The sequence below is a fragment of the Aphidius gifuensis genome, linkage group LG4, assembly GCF_014905175.1.
Source record: "Aphidius gifuensis isolate YNYX2018 linkage group LG4, ASM1490517v1, whole genome shotgun sequence".
NCBI lineage: Eukaryota > Metazoa > Arthropoda > Insecta > Hymenoptera > Braconidae > Aphidius > Aphidius gifuensis.
In genome coordinates this window covers 23,509,497-23,524,628 of record NC_057791.1, presented here as the reverse complement: position 1 = coordinate 23,524,628, position 15,132 = coordinate 23,509,497, and the positions used below count along the sequence as shown (strand labels likewise).

Below are 15,132 nucleotides of genomic sequence, written 5' to 3'. Positions count from 1 at the left end.
ATGAATTATTTTTATAATTTATATTTCGAAATTTTTGTTATTTTTTTTTTTTTCGATGGAAAAATTTTTTATTGTCTAGCAATTTATAAACATAAAGCTACTAGATTTTTTATTTTTAAAAGACGTCATTTTATTGTTGTTTATAAACTTGAACATATATTGTTATTATTTTTTTATCCATTTTTTGTTATTTTGTTTAGGTGGTTCATGGAAAGAAGGATATTGTTGTTGAAAAAAAAAATAATAAATGCTATCTTTGATTACTTATCAGGCATCTATTATCATGTGGATAATTTTTCTTTTGATTCATAAGCACTTGGATTGTTCATATCGATTTTGTTAAAAAAACTAACAAGTTAATATAAAATGGAATTATTTTATTGTGAATTGATAACTATAATTAATATATTATTTTTTTGTTATTTTCACAAGTAAATTGTCGAGGTATACAAATTCAAATCATTGATATATTTCTATTTAAAAATTAATCAAATTTTGTTTTTTTTTTTTAGTTTGTTTGTTGCTTCTGGAGTTCTGAGATATAATTCTGCCAGTTTGCCCTGTGCACTTCGCAGCGGCTTGCGCCGGTACTTGGTACCATACGCACTTTATAGTCTACGTCGTTCACAGTCGTTTACGTGCATTTACGTGCGTTTACAGTCGTTAACGTGTGATCACGCATGTTAATGTATTGAGATAAAAAAAAAAAGTAAACAAAACTAATTAGCAATAGTGAATATAACAAATTTTAATATGTTATATTTTAATGTAGAAGAGCAAAGAAAAAAACGTGTATTACAGTTGGAAAACCTTGTTTGTAAAAAATATAAAGTTACAAATGAAACATCAACACCAACTTCCCTTAAAGAAAATAATAATAATAAGGTTAGTCCAAAATATAACTGCAGTGAAAAGATGCATGTCGATTAATTATTAAATTATTGTTGTAAAATCTAAATATTCATTATTTTTTTCAGATATACTATCAGCATCATGATCATTCATACGCAAAAAATATAATAGTTAACCTTGTTAATGATGATTGTCTAGCTGAAATATTCACATATGTGCCAGCATGTGAAAGACCCAAAATTGCATTGGGTATGTGATAAGTACAATATATCAATTAATTGATTAAGAATATTATTTAAATACGGTAATTAATATGTTTGTATAATTTATTTTTTTTTAGTATGTCAAAAATGGAGAAGAGTCCTTGATTATTCCTGGAGTAATGTCAAAAAACTTGAGCTAACTCATTGGGAACAAGCTGAGTATCCAAATTTTTTAAAGAAATATCCAATACCTGATGGAAGATTAAGCTTTTTAAAATCATTGCTTTATAAATGTGGTCGTTATTTAACAGAATTAGACTTGTCAGCGTATGGTTATAGTGACATAGTCCCAGTTATTAATGAATATTGTCCAAACCTCGTAAAACTTCGATTGAGATTCATCTATGATGGCGATAAATTAATATTCAATAAAGCATTTTCACGTCTATCTAAGCTCAAAGTGTTAACAGCTATATTTCAATATATGAGAAACGGGTCTATGCTTCATCGTATAATCCATGCATTGTTACCCCTTGCTGATACATTGACTGATCTGACTCTGTTCAATTGGAAAGATGACGTACCCTGTAAATATACTGGATCCTGTAAATTTTCGGGGATGACCATCTATGTAAGTTAAACTTTATATCTATTACAAAAAAAATAATTTTTTAAAATAATCACGTGACGAAAATTAAAATTTCCAATACTCCGGTGGGTTATGTGCAATTATTTGTGAGCGAAGCGTTCCACCTACGTAATATTCTTTTTATTTTTTACATATACTTATGAATTGGTTTTTTTTGCAGGTGCTTGAACAAATGAAGGCTCTGAAAAGATTTGAATTTGGTGGTATAGAAATGTACCCAGAGTTCGAAAAGTATCTGAAAAATAATCGCACACTAGAATGTTCTTACTATGATCATTCCTTAAACGAAAATATCATTACGCCAAATCAGTTAATGAGTATAACTACATTGAATTTAAAAAAATACAAAGTTTCAGATGATAGTTTGTATACTATTGCCAATACCATGAAGCAATTAACAAAGCTCAAGATAAATTGTGAAAGGATAACTAATGATGGTGTAGTAACCACTTCAAAGATGAATAATTTAAAGTGTCTTATTTTTTATGGCGTTAATAACAGCATTAATTCTTCATCAATCAAATTGCTCAAAAACTTAATTAAATTAATGTTACCAGGCAGCAATATAATTAATGATGACTTAGCCATAAAAGTTCTCGAAAATTCACCAAAGATGGAATTGCTTTTTGTTCCGGAAACAAGTGTAACGGTTGAATTTATCAAAAAAGCAGCAGAAATATCAAGAATACGAAAACAACACTTGCTTTCAGCTGTTTCTTTCGAAATTGATGAAAAACAATATGAATCGCCATATTTTGAAATTATTTGTTCAACAAAAAAAATTAAATAATTGACAAATTTTGGTGACATCTGATTATTAATATTGCGACGAAAAAAAAAAATCTTTTAACTGTTTTCAATTAAAATATAATAGAGTTTTTAAATGTAATAGAGTCAAATATAAAAATGCAGTGTAAATTACGTTTTTTTGTTACCAAAATTTATTCATTTATTTTTATCTTGATATCACATATATCAAGATCACATACGCACTTAATGTCCCTACCCGGCTTCCATAGGCTTCCGTAATAACTATATATGAATTATTTTTATAAATTATATTTCGAAATTTTTGTTATTTTTTTTTTTTTCGATGGAAAAATTTTTTGTTGTCTAGCAATTTATAAACATAAAGCTACTAGATTTTTTATTTTTAAAAGACGTCATTTTATTGTTGTTTATAAACTTGAATATATATATATTGTTATTATTATCATTTTTTTTTTTGTTATTTTGTTTAGGTGGTTCATGGAAAGAAGGATATTGTTGTTAAAAAAAAAATATAATAAATGCTATCTTTGATTACTTATTAGGCATCTATTATCATGTGGATAATTTTTCTTTTAATTCATAAGCACTTGCATCGTTTATATTTATTTTGTTACTAACAGTAACGAGTTAATAAATTTATAAAATGAAATTATTTTATTGTAAATTGTCAACTATAATTAATATATTATTTTATGTTTTTTAAAGGTAAATTGTAGAGGTATGAAAATTAATATTATTTTAATATTTCTATTCAAAAATTAATTAAATTTTGTTTTTTTTTTTAATTTGTTTGTTGCTTCTGGAGTTCTGGGATATAATTCTGCCAGTTTGCACTTCGCAGTGGCTCGCGTCGGTACTCGGTACGCGCTACGCCCTTCATATAGTGTATACGTTCACGTGCGTTCACGCATGTTAATGTATTGAAATAAAAAAAAAAGTAAACAAAACTAATTGGCAATAGTGAATAACAAATTTTAATATGTTATATTTTAGTGTAAGAGAGCAAAGAAAACAACGTAAATTAGAGTTGGAAAACTTTGTTTGTAAAAAATATAAAGTTACAAGTGAAACATCAACACCAGCTTCCCTTAAAGAAAATAATAATAATAAGGTTAGTCCAAAATCCAACTGCAGTAAAAACATGCATGTCGATTAATTATTAAATTATTGTTGTAAAATCTAAATATTCATTACTTTTTTCAGATATACTATCAGCATCATGATCATTCATACGCAAAAAATAAAATAGTTAACCTTGTTAATGATGATTGTCTAGCTGAAATATTCACATATGTGCCAGCATGTGAAAGACCCAAAATTGCATTGGGTATGTGATAAGTACAATATATCGATTAATTGATTAACAATATTATTTAATTACGATAATTAATATATCTGTATAATTTATTTATTTTTTAGTGTGTCAAAAATGGAGAAGAGTCCTTGATTATTCCTGGAGTAATGTCAAAAAACTTGAACTAACTCATTGGGAACGAGCCGAGTATCCAAATTTTTTGAAGAAATATCCAATACCTGATGGAAGATTAACCTTTTTAAAATCATTGCTTTATAAATGTGGTCGTTATTTAACAGAATTAGACTTGTCAGCGTATGGTTATAGTGACATAGTGCCAGTTATTAATGAATATTGTTCAAACCTCGTGAAACTTCGATTGAGATTCATCTATGATGACGATGAAATAATATATGATAAAGCATTTTCACGTCTATCTAAGCTCAAAGTATTAACAGTTATATTTCAATATATGAAATACGAGTCTATGCTTGATTATATAATCCATGCATTGTTACCCCTTGCTGATACATTGACTGATCTGACTCTGTTCAATTGGAAAGATGACGTACCCTCTGAATATACTGGATCCTGTAAATTTTCGCTGATCACCATGTATGTAAGTTAAACTTTATATCTATTACAAGAAACAATTTAAAAAAATCACAGGTGACGAAAATTGAAATTTTCAATACTCCGGTGGGTTATGTGCAATTATTTGTGAGCAAAGCGTCCCACCTACGTAATATTCTTTTTTTTTTTTACATATACTTATGAATTATTTTTTTTGCAGGTGCTTAAACGAATGAAGGCTCTGAAAAGATTTGAATTTGGTGGTATTCAAATGTACCCAGAGTTAGAAGAGTATCTGAGAAGTAATCGCACACTAGAATGTTCTTACTATGATCGTTCCTTAAACGAAAATATCATTAGGCCAAATCAGTTAATGAGTATAACTACATTGAATTTGAAGGAATACAAAGTTTCAGATGATAGTTTGTATACTATTGCCAATACCATGAAACAAATAACAACGCTCACGATAAAATGGCAATGGATAACCAATGATGGTGTAGTAACCATTTCAAAGATGAATAATCTAAAGTTTCTTATTTTTTCTGGCGTTAATGACAGCATTAATTCTTCATCCATCAAATTGCTCAAAAACTTAATTAGATTAATGTTACCAGGCAGCAATATAATTAATGATGATTTAGCTATAAAAGTTCTCGAAAATTCACCAAAGTTGGAAGCGTTGTTTGTTCCGGACACGAGTGTAACTGTTGAATTTATCAAAAAAGCAGCAGAAATATCAAGAATTAGAAAACGAATCTTGCTTGTTGCTGTTTCTTTCGAAATTGATAAAAAACAATATGAATCGCCATATTTTAAAATTATTTGTTCAAAAAAAAAAAAATTAAATAATTGACAAATTTTGGTGACAACTGACTATTAATATCGCGACGAAAAAAAAAAAAATCTTTAAACTGTTTTCAATTAAAATGTAATAGAGTTTTTAAATGTATTAGAGTCAAATATAATAATGTGGTGTAAATTACTTTTTTTCGTTACCAAATTGTATTCATTTATTTTTATCTTGATATCACATTTCCCCACTCAATGTCCCTACCCGGCTTCCGTAATAACTATATAATATTATTTCTATAAATTATATTTCGAAATTTTTGTTATTTTTTTTTTTCGATGGAAAAATTTTTTATTGTTTAGCTATTTATAAACATGAAGCTACTAGATTTTTTTTTGTTTTTTTTCCTTTTTAAATACGTCATTTTATTGTTGTTTATAAACTTGAATATATATTGTTATTATTATTTTATTTTTTTTTGTTATTTTGTTTAGGTGGTTCATGGAAAGAAGGATATTGTTGTTAAAAAAAAATTTATAAATGCTATCTTTGATTACTTATCAGGCATCTATTATCATGTGGATAATTTTTCTTTTGATTCATAAGCACTTGCATTGTTCATATCTATTTTGTTACTGAAAGTAACAAGTTAATAAATTTATAAAATGAAATTATTTTATTGTAAATTGATAACCATAATTAATATATTATTTTTTTGTTTTTTAAAGGTAAATTGTCAAGGTATGAAAATTAATATTATTTTAATATTTCTCTTTAAAAATTAATTAAATTTTGTTTGTTTTTTAGCTTGTGTTTTTAAACTTCCTGATGGTACAGAACTTCAGGAAGATGATACAGAATTTGGTTTTAATTTGGATAAAATAGAAGACACTAGTCCAGTTAATAAAAGTGTTTTAAAATTATCCGTTGAAAATGTTAAAAGTATACAGTCAAAATCAACATCATCAGCAAGTCAGCTATTTTTTCTTGAGGCAAATTTAACAAGTGAATTATTCGAACTTACATTGACTGATGATTTTTTAAACTACGAAGAATACGAGGTAATTTTTAATATTGAAAAAACAAAAATAAAATTTATTGATAATTTTTTTTACATAAAAATAACTATTACTCATTTAAATACAGACAAAAGATGTAATTTCTTTGACAATAACATTTGAATGTACCACAGGAAAATCAAGAATAATTGTAAGTAAATAATACAACAATAAATATTAATAATTTACAATTAATCAATAATAAAATATCCAAAGTGACACATGGTTTATTGTGTGACGTTGTTTTTTATCTTCAAGTACTTTCGAAAAAAATTAAGTACACATTAACACATTGCGATAGCTTCAAGAAAATTATTAACTATAGTAGACTAAAATTAGAACTGATATCCTAACAATAAAATAATTAAATACAATTTTAATTATTATTAGAAAAAAAAAATAAAAACGAAAAAGAAAAATCATCTAAAATTAAAAACTAAATATCAATAATAAATTATATTTTTAATACAAATGAAACTAAAAAATTCAGCTGTTAAAATTAGCTAAATTTAAGAAAAAAATAAACGAAAATATTTATTTATAATAATAGTATTTAGTTGTTTAAATAATAGCCCACAAAAAAAATAATTTACATGAAAAAAATCCACAAAAAAAATCCATTAAAAAATAGATAATTATTGATTTAAATTGTTGATGAAAAAAAATTAAATATGTTATTTGTTTTTAGGAATTTTTATTGCCAATTATTGACACAAATAATAATGATCCAAAATTTATTAATGCACCATATACTTACGAATTGTCAATGCCATTTCCAAAAGGATTATCTCTCGATTTACTTGGTAAAATATCAGCAAGAGATATCGATTTAACAAACAGCAAAATAATATTTTCACTTGATAAAAATGATGATAAATCAAATGGTTTTAAAGCTGAGTGGTCATCAACAGATAGTGTTGATAAAAAATTACATTATGCTAATTTACTAACCACATTTGTCATTAATATCAGTGAAAATTTAACATTTAATATATTTGCTACTGTAAGAAATTTTTTCTTTATGTCAATTAAATTTTTCCAATCATTTTTATAACGGTATTTTTAATATTTAGGATACTGGTAATCCACCAAGAACTACTCACACAACTGTTACAATAACAATTGATAAATTAAATTCAATAATTAAATTTGGAAGTCCAATTTATACTGGTAATTATTCAACACTTGATTTAGAAAATAATCATGAAGAAGAATTGAAATTTAATGAAGGAGATATTACACTATCAAGTGGTATTGATGAAAATATTAAATTTACATTTGAAGTTAATCCAGCAAGTAAGTAAATAAACACCAAAAAAATACTAAAAATATTTTTTATTATCTCTGCAATTACTCTGTAATTACTTAAAAATTTTATAATAAATTTCGAATAATTACAGAGAAATTCAGCGAAATATTTCAAATAAAAAAAAACCTTAATAATAATAATAATGTAATTCATTAATTTTTGTATCAAGAATATCAAGATAATTTTCAGCTAAAATCATCAAACGATTACTCAAAAGTTCAAGTAATTTTAAAGAAAAAATTACAATATATTATTGAAGAAAGTATTTTAATTTTAACCATAAATGTGAGTAAATTGTTTCGTTAAAATTCAACAAGTTATTAATTAATTTATCATTTTTTTTAGGCAAGAAAACCAGGTACAGAAGCAAGTACAATTGTCATTACAAAATTATCAGATGATTCAATGATTAATTTAGATAATAGCTGTGATAATTTCGATGGAAGTTTTATTATAATTATTCTCATTGTTTTGCTGGTTATTGTTTCGATTGTTCTTGTTGTCAGTATCATCAGAAACATGAGGTAAATATATTTAAATATTATTAATAGAAAAAATATTAATGATTGTAAATTTTATTGATTGACAGGTACCAGAAAGATCCAGTTGTTGAGAAGACTAATAATGCAAATGAATTAAAGCCAGAAATGACAGAAGTTGCAAGGTAAATTATGAAAAGAATAAATTATATTTAAATAATAACTTGATGATAAATTTAGAAAGAAAATTTTAAAAAATTACGTGTGAATTTTTAAAGAATGATAATATTAAATAGACAATAGTTTAAATATTTAAATACCACTCAAGATAATCAGTTAATAAAGTCGAAGGCCATAATTATAAAAAAAGATACTTGAAAAAAAAAAAACCTTGCATATTTTCACGTGCAATACTATTTACATCACGTGATATTAATAATAATTATTAATTACATTCAAAAGTAAATAAAATAAAATCATTAGAAATTAAATTGTCGTGTTGTTTGAATTAGTAAACGAAATATATTTTTGAATTTTATATTTTTTAGACCATCAAGTAGCTCGAATAATAGCCAGCCAAGGAGATCAGTTACATTTGTTGATGAAATTAAAGAAATTAATATTGCCAGATTGTAATTGTTATTTAATGAATGATACCAACGGAAGTAACTGTAAACAGGAAGTAAATCGAAACAAAAAAATATATATTCTACGTGATTATTGAGTTGAATTTAAAGGTAAACTAAAAAACAGAAAAATCGAAATCGAAATAATTAGAAAACCTAATATCGAAACAAAAAAAAATATAAAAAATAATTTATCAACTAATTTTTTTTTTAATTTAAACAATAAATAAATAATTTTCAAATTATGTATTAAATTTTTCCAACAAATTTAATTTAAATATATAATTTAAATTTGTAAAATTAAAATAATCAAATAAACAAATAAAAAATTTAATTTTAAATACGTAATAGAATAAATAAATAAAAATAAATTTAATTAAATAAATAAGAAAATTTATTAATACCTAGTCATCAAGAAAAAAAAAGAAAAACGTGTCATAATAATTAAACAAAGTAAATATATAAACAAAAGAAAAATTATACAATAATTATTTTAAATAAAAATATGGAATATGTGTTGATTTAATATTGTAAATTAATTTTTCTAAAAGTTGATAATATTATTACGGCCCTGGTTTGCAATATTTCTATCTCAGTCTTGTAAATTTATTAAATAATTTTATATCCCACACGACCTTGTTATTTGTTATTTCACTTTGAATCGTGTTGCTGGATATGGATTATTTCACTCTATCATACATTTTGTTCGTTATATGAGCACAATAATAATACGAGGATGATGTCTTTGGATTGCTTTGGATGTTTTTCAGCCCCACCAGTTGTTCAACATGCCAACATCAAACAAGTTAATACTTAATATGTATAAAACTCATTTACTTGGTGCCGCTTGTTTAGTTGTTTAGTTGTCATCCAGACATTAATACATAGTTGAGTTTTATTTTTTTGTCTATTGTATTATTATATCTATTTTTTTTTTAAATTATATAAATAACATAATGTGATTTTATTTATTTATATCAAGATTACTTAACACGTGGTTTTACACATAACTTATAGGTATTTTAAAACAAGTTTCAATCTTTATTATAAATTATTAATTTAAGACTTTAAATATGTTTTTTAAATAGTTAAATGTATTTCTAAATATTTCAATATATTTTTAAATGTTTAAAATTTTTTTTTACATTTAAATATATTTTTTTTCTATTTAGATCTTTAAATAATTTGTTTAACATTTTTTTAAATAATTTTTAAATAACTCTAGCTTTATGGAGATAAAAAATTCAACTTTGATTTAGTTGATAGAAAAGGGATATAATAAAATATTTATGAAATTAACGCGCGAAATTTATAGCCACTCTAATTATTTATGAATTATATTGATTCAATTGTAAATATTATAATTTCTAATTAGAATTTTTGATTGTTCTTCTAAAATACCTGTTGCGATTGTACATTTTAAACAAAATAATTCACATAATAAAATAAACTCGTGGCTTTATTTTGAAGCAAGAAGATTAGAAATACTGATGATCATCTTGCTTTGAAGCTATTAAGTGGTAACAGGTGGAGCTTGGAAGAGACGTATCATTCAGCTGACTGTTGAGTGTCGAGTCCTTGGTTGCGTTTCGTGGCTTATTGTTGATTAATCAATATAATTATAAAAATTTTAATATTATTTTTTTTTATGCTCGTGTCGTGCTTTATCAATTAATTATTCATATCTGGCATAGTTTTTTTTTCTTTGATCGATTTCGACTATCTAGACAAACTTTTAGTCCTATTTTACATTACAAATTTGTTTTAAAAATTTTTAAACTTTTGATCTTCATAAACTCAGTGTGTTAATATCATTAAATATTTTAAAATATTTTAAATTAATTCAATGATAGATGTAATAATTTGTTTAATTTATTGAATATATTTTTTTTTATCTTGACCCTTTGGAATGTCAGTTAAATGAAGCGTAAAACGTTGTTAATAAATTTTTTTTTTCTCTAATTTTTTTTACTCATTAAAATAGGAAAAAAAATAAAAATAATATTGTAAGGAAAACAATATTAGATAAAAATATTTTTTAAATATTTTTGTCCAAAAGCTGTTTTGATAAAATATAATTTATTTTTTTTTTTTAAATTGATTACTATTGATTTAAAAAAAAAAAAAAAAAAAATATGTGACTCAGCTAAGTGTTATTTATGTTTTATATTTTTATTTATTTTACAGACAGCCAACGATTCTTATCATTTGAGAGTTGATAAGAATAAAATAAATAGGTTTATAGAGGTAATAATAAACCTAATTTATAATTTTATTGCCAATGACAAATTGAGTTGAAAAATAATCAATAATAATGGCACTAGCAAAGATTAAAAATTTTCTTGATAGTGGTTTAAAAAGTGTAACACAACCACTTGATCGTACAGTGACATTGGAACCAGAAATTGGCCTGAGAATAATTCATTCACCAAATGATAAAACACTCAAAGTAACTGTCATTGGTGCAAGACATTTACCACAAAATTTCGGCTTCACCAGGGTCAACAGTTACATTGTCAAGGTTAAATAAATTTCGAAATATAAATATCTTATTTTTAATTCAAATAACAATTATTATTTTGTTTATTTATAGATAAAATTTTTCCCAGGAAAAGATAAATTTGAAACAACAAGTAAAAGTGAATCATGGCCAGTATGGAATGAAGAATTTACGATTTCACTTCGTAAAGAAACTAAAATACGTTTTGGAAAATCAAAAGTATCAGAGGAAACAATTGATGGATCGAAATTAATAATTGCAACATTATACGCAATTTTAGAAGACAAACCATTGATAGGAACTGATAAAAAAGATACAGAAAAAAAAAAATTAGATGGAATATTAAAAAAAGATAATAAAAAAAATAAAGACACAACTGTTAACAATGATGCATCAAGCTCTCAAGAGCCAAAAACACCAAATAAATTTTTAAATAAATTTTTTAGTAAAAACGAAGATAAAGATGATAAAATTCCAGAAAGAAGAAAAGTTGATCATAGAAGAACAATTGGTGCAACAACAATACCATTGGATTTAAAAAATTTTACAATAAAACCATCAAAATGTCATGCTGATGATGTATCAACTGGTGATATTTGGAAACCACTTAGACCAATTACAAGTGGTATATCTGGTGCTGAAGAAAGAGTAAGTTATTAATAATAAAAAATAGTTGTTAAATAATTTTATAATTTTAATTTTGTATTGTTTATTAGAGAGAGAATAAAAAAGGACAATTAGAGATGATATTATTGCAAGAAAAAAGTGATAAAAAAGATGTCAGTGATGGTAAATTAGTACTGTGTATATCAAAGCTTCGTTGTTCATTGCAAACAATGCATGAGCATGAATCTCTGAAAGGACAATTGTATATTAAAATGTCACTAATTGAAAATGGTCGTGTTACGAAATTTTGGAAAAGTGATCGTTTTTCTCCAACAGCATCAATGAAATTCTCTCAAGATAAAGCACAAATAATTGCTGATAATTCATACGAGGGTGCACTAAATGATGTCAGTTTTGTTGTTAAATTTGTATCAAAAAATAAAATTGGTAAGATTAACAATAAAAAGATATTCAAAGTATTTATAAATATGTAAGTTAAATATGATTTACTAATTATTTGATTTTTTTTTTTTCATATTATTTGTCATTGTAGGAAAGAAGACAACAGTCGGATCATTTGTCATAGGTCCAGACGTTGGTGGTACATATTCAGATCAATGGAAACAAGCAATAGTAAAACCAGGTCAAGCAATAACGAAATGGCAAGCCTTCGAGTAATGAAAAAATTTAATTCAACAATGATTGTTAAAATAATCATTGACACCGATTTTTTATAAACTAATTTTTTTTCTTTTTTATTTATTAAAACCGTCCTACTTAATTTTTTTTTTGTTAGATTAATTATTTTATTTTAAAAACCGTCCTAAAAATTAAACTAGTATTTTTTTAATTTTCAACAAAAAGTTTTCTAGTATTTCGATTGAAAAAAAAATATTTTTAAGAGTTGAATTATAAAAATGTAATTTGATTTTTTTATAATCATCTGATGACGCATATTTTTTTTTCATTTGTAATTGTAGCTGAGTGTTAATATGATGAATCAGACTAGATGTGGGTGTGTCTTTTATAAATAAATATAAAAATCCACATGGAAATAAATAAAAGCATCACTGTGCCATAAAAAATCATCATAAAAAAAAATAAAATAAAAAAGAATCATCGCCATAAAGTTATTAACAAATTGATAATTTTTAAATTAATTATTAACGATATTTTATTTATAATAATTTTGTTTATTGTATTTTTACATAAAAAATAATATCTGCACTTAAAAATTGTTTGGAAATTAATTTTAATATTAAAAAAAAAAACTGTCAATTTATTTTTTTAAATTATTAAAATGACAATATACAAATGTAAAAAAACAAATATATATTATGTAAATATTTAAATATATTTTTGTATATAAAAAAAAGCACTGGTATATATTTTTTTTTATTTTAAAATTATTTTTCTTTTTAATAATGATTAATTAAAATTAATTCTGGACGGTTTGTTGGCAGTCTTATATAAATAACAATATATTGCCAAATGACTTTGAGTCATATTTATTGTAATAAAATTTTTTTTTCTCTAAATTTTTGTACTACTTGAATGTTATTCATCATGGAAATAAAAGCCATGTAAAGCTGTTTGTCTATTATATTTTTTTGACAATTAAAATTCACTTAAAAGCTTGCATTTTTAAACGAAATATTTTGTAAATAAAAAAAATGATTTAACTTGATTTATCAGTGAGTTTAATCTTTAACTTAATTCAAGTTAAAAAATGCTTACTTTTGGAATTGCAGATTTTAATTGTCCAGATCAAATTCACCAAGTTGTCATAGACAATTTCCATTAGCCTCGATAAAATTATTCTTTTTATTTAATATTAATTATTAAGTTTTGTTTTTAAAATCTATCAACACATAAATTGTGTTTTTATAATTTAAAAATAGTAAATTGATAGAAAAATATCTTAAAATTGTCATTGAATTTTGGACGGTTAAGGCACACAATATCGAAATAATATTAATGATTTAATTTACTGGTGTCGCATATTGAAATTATTGCTAATTAATTATTTTAATTAAAATAATTTAATGTTAAAATACCCGTTAGTATTAGTGTTATTTTTGTTGCTGTTGGTAATATTCCAGAGTTACATCCATCTTTACTATTGCAAGTACAATATTCCATGAATATATTGTATGATCCTGTTCTCATTAGACAAAATCTTTCATCACCATTTATACCTGGTTCACCAAGATATGCACAGCTTCGAAAAAAACTCCATTTTCCATTTACTAAATTTATAAAAGTTCAATTCAATTATGTAATTAATAATTACAAATAAGCTAGATATCTTTTTAGGTTTTGGAATAATTAAAATACCTTTTTGACGAATTTTTCTACACATTGTTGGTCGTAAATTTGGCAGATGATCTAAATCAGGCTCTTGATTACAATCTTTAAATGGAACTGTTGAATTATCAAATGGGTCACCACATTTTGGATCCCAGTCTGATCGACAATCGTAACATTTTATTGATAAACCTGTTAATTTAAAAAATTACTGTTAAAAATTGCAGTTTAATTTTTAATTTTTTACGTTAACTAGATTTTTATTTATAAATGTTTTAGGATTGATTGATCAATCATTGATTTTAAAACTTTTTTCTTCAAATGTAAATTACTCATTTACAATTAAATTAAATACTAAATTTAATTATTTATAATTAAATTTATTTAATAAGCCATAAATACTTAGAAACAATAAAAATTATATTTTAGTTTATCAACATAAACATTGTATTATTATACCTAAATTTTAACCAACTAAAAATATATTTTTAAAAATAGAAAATAATCAATAATATTTTGTTACAATTTAAACAATTTAAAATTAATTAAATAATATAAATTTTAATGAATTACATAGCTTGTTTACTTGATGCAATAATAATTTCAAATAAAAAAATTTCTATAAAAACCCAGCCCAACATTTAAAAAATATTATAAATAATTAATAATTTACCTGTTTGAATAAAGCACATAAACAGCAATAAAGCTATAAATAAATTAAAATTTTCCGTCATGTTAATTAATGAATATTTAATTAAACAATTGATAATATATTTTTGTTAAATTGTTGTCACTTTTTTTGTACACAAATATACTCCAACCAACTGTTGCTTATAATATTTATTTAATTTATTGCAATAATAAATATTTAACTAGATCTAAACAATTTATTTTTTATAAATTAATTTAATAATAATTTTTTAATTGTTGTTAGTTTAATTTGCTTGGCAGGTGGTACACGCCTACAAAAAAAAATATTATTATTATCATTTATCGGCGACGCCATTTGTTGTTTTTTATTATTTTCGGGCTACTTCGGTGTTTTACGTAATCACGTGATAACCACACCCGAAAATTGAATTCCTAAAAAAAAAAAATTGACAGCCAGCACT

The 15,132-nt window shown here is 23.9% G+C and overlaps 4 protein-coding genes across 6 annotated transcripts; 3 read left to right on the top strand and 1 right to left on the bottom strand.

The window, feature by feature from the left end:
• Nucleotides 1–3,267: 3,267 nt before the first annotated feature.
• Nucleotides 3,268–5,248, top strand: LOC122855830. Its single transcript, XM_044157482.1, has 4 exons — nucleotides 3,268–3,586; nucleotides 3,679–3,802; nucleotides 3,895–4,388; nucleotides 4,563–5,248. Exons 1-4 carry the CDS (start codon nucleotides 3,455–3,457, stop codon nucleotides 5,196–5,198), a joined length of 1,386 nt encoding a protein of 461 aa, XP_044013417.1. The 5' UTR covers nucleotides 3,268–3,454; the 3' UTR covers nucleotides 5,199–5,248.
• Nucleotides 5,249–5,736: 488 nt separating this feature from the next.
• On the top strand, nucleotides 5,737–9,000 carry LOC122855827 (cadherin-8-like). Of its 2 annotated transcripts, XM_044157480.1 has the most exons (9): nucleotides 5,737–5,876; nucleotides 5,943–6,196; nucleotides 6,282–6,344; nucleotides 6,882–7,196; nucleotides 7,267–7,489; nucleotides 7,672–7,787; nucleotides 7,848–8,026; nucleotides 8,092–8,166; nucleotides 8,530–9,000. In XM_044157480.1, the coding sequence occupies exons 1-9, from the start codon at nucleotides 5,801–5,803 to the stop codon at nucleotides 8,615–8,617; spliced, it is 1,389 nt and encodes a 462-aa protein (XP_044013415.1). In that variant the 5' UTR covers nucleotides 5,737–5,800; the 3' UTR covers nucleotides 8,618–9,000. The 2 variants fall into 2 exon arrangements, with proteins under 2 accessions (XP_044013415.1, XP_044013416.1); XM_044157481.1 differs by lacking the exon at nucleotides 6,282–6,344 and having other exon boundaries at nucleotides 5,755–5,876; nucleotides 8,530–8,769.
• A 384-nt stretch (nucleotides 9,001–9,384) lies between these two features.
• On the top strand, nucleotides 9,385–13,089 carry LOC122855834. 2 transcript variants are annotated; one of them, XM_044157488.1, is made up of 5 exons: nucleotides 9,385–9,624; nucleotides 10,795–11,128; nucleotides 11,201–11,755; nucleotides 11,824–12,160; nucleotides 12,267–13,088. In XM_044157488.1, the coding sequence occupies exons 2-5, from the start codon at nucleotides 10,922–10,924 to the stop codon at nucleotides 12,389–12,391; spliced, it is 1,224 nt and encodes a 407-aa protein (XP_044013423.1). In that variant the 5' UTR covers nucleotides 9,385–9,624; nucleotides 10,795–10,921; the 3' UTR covers nucleotides 12,392–13,088. The 2 variants fall into 2 exon arrangements, with proteins under 2 accessions (XP_044013423.1, XP_044013422.1); XM_044157487.1 differs by having other exon boundaries at nucleotides 9,390–9,494; nucleotides 12,267–13,089.
• LOC122855844 lies at nucleotides 12,668–15,015 on the bottom strand. The gene is made up of 3 exons (XM_044157499.1): nucleotides 14,694–15,015; nucleotides 14,051–14,212; nucleotides 12,668–13,962 (listed from the first exon to the last, which is right to left on the bottom strand). The coding sequence occupies exons 1-3, from the start codon at nucleotides 14,752–14,754 to the stop codon at nucleotides 13,742–13,744; spliced, it is 444 nt and encodes a 147-aa protein (XP_044013434.1). The 5' UTR covers nucleotides 14,755–15,015; the 3' UTR covers nucleotides 12,668–13,741.
• Nucleotides 15,016–15,132: the final 117 nt, after the last annotated feature.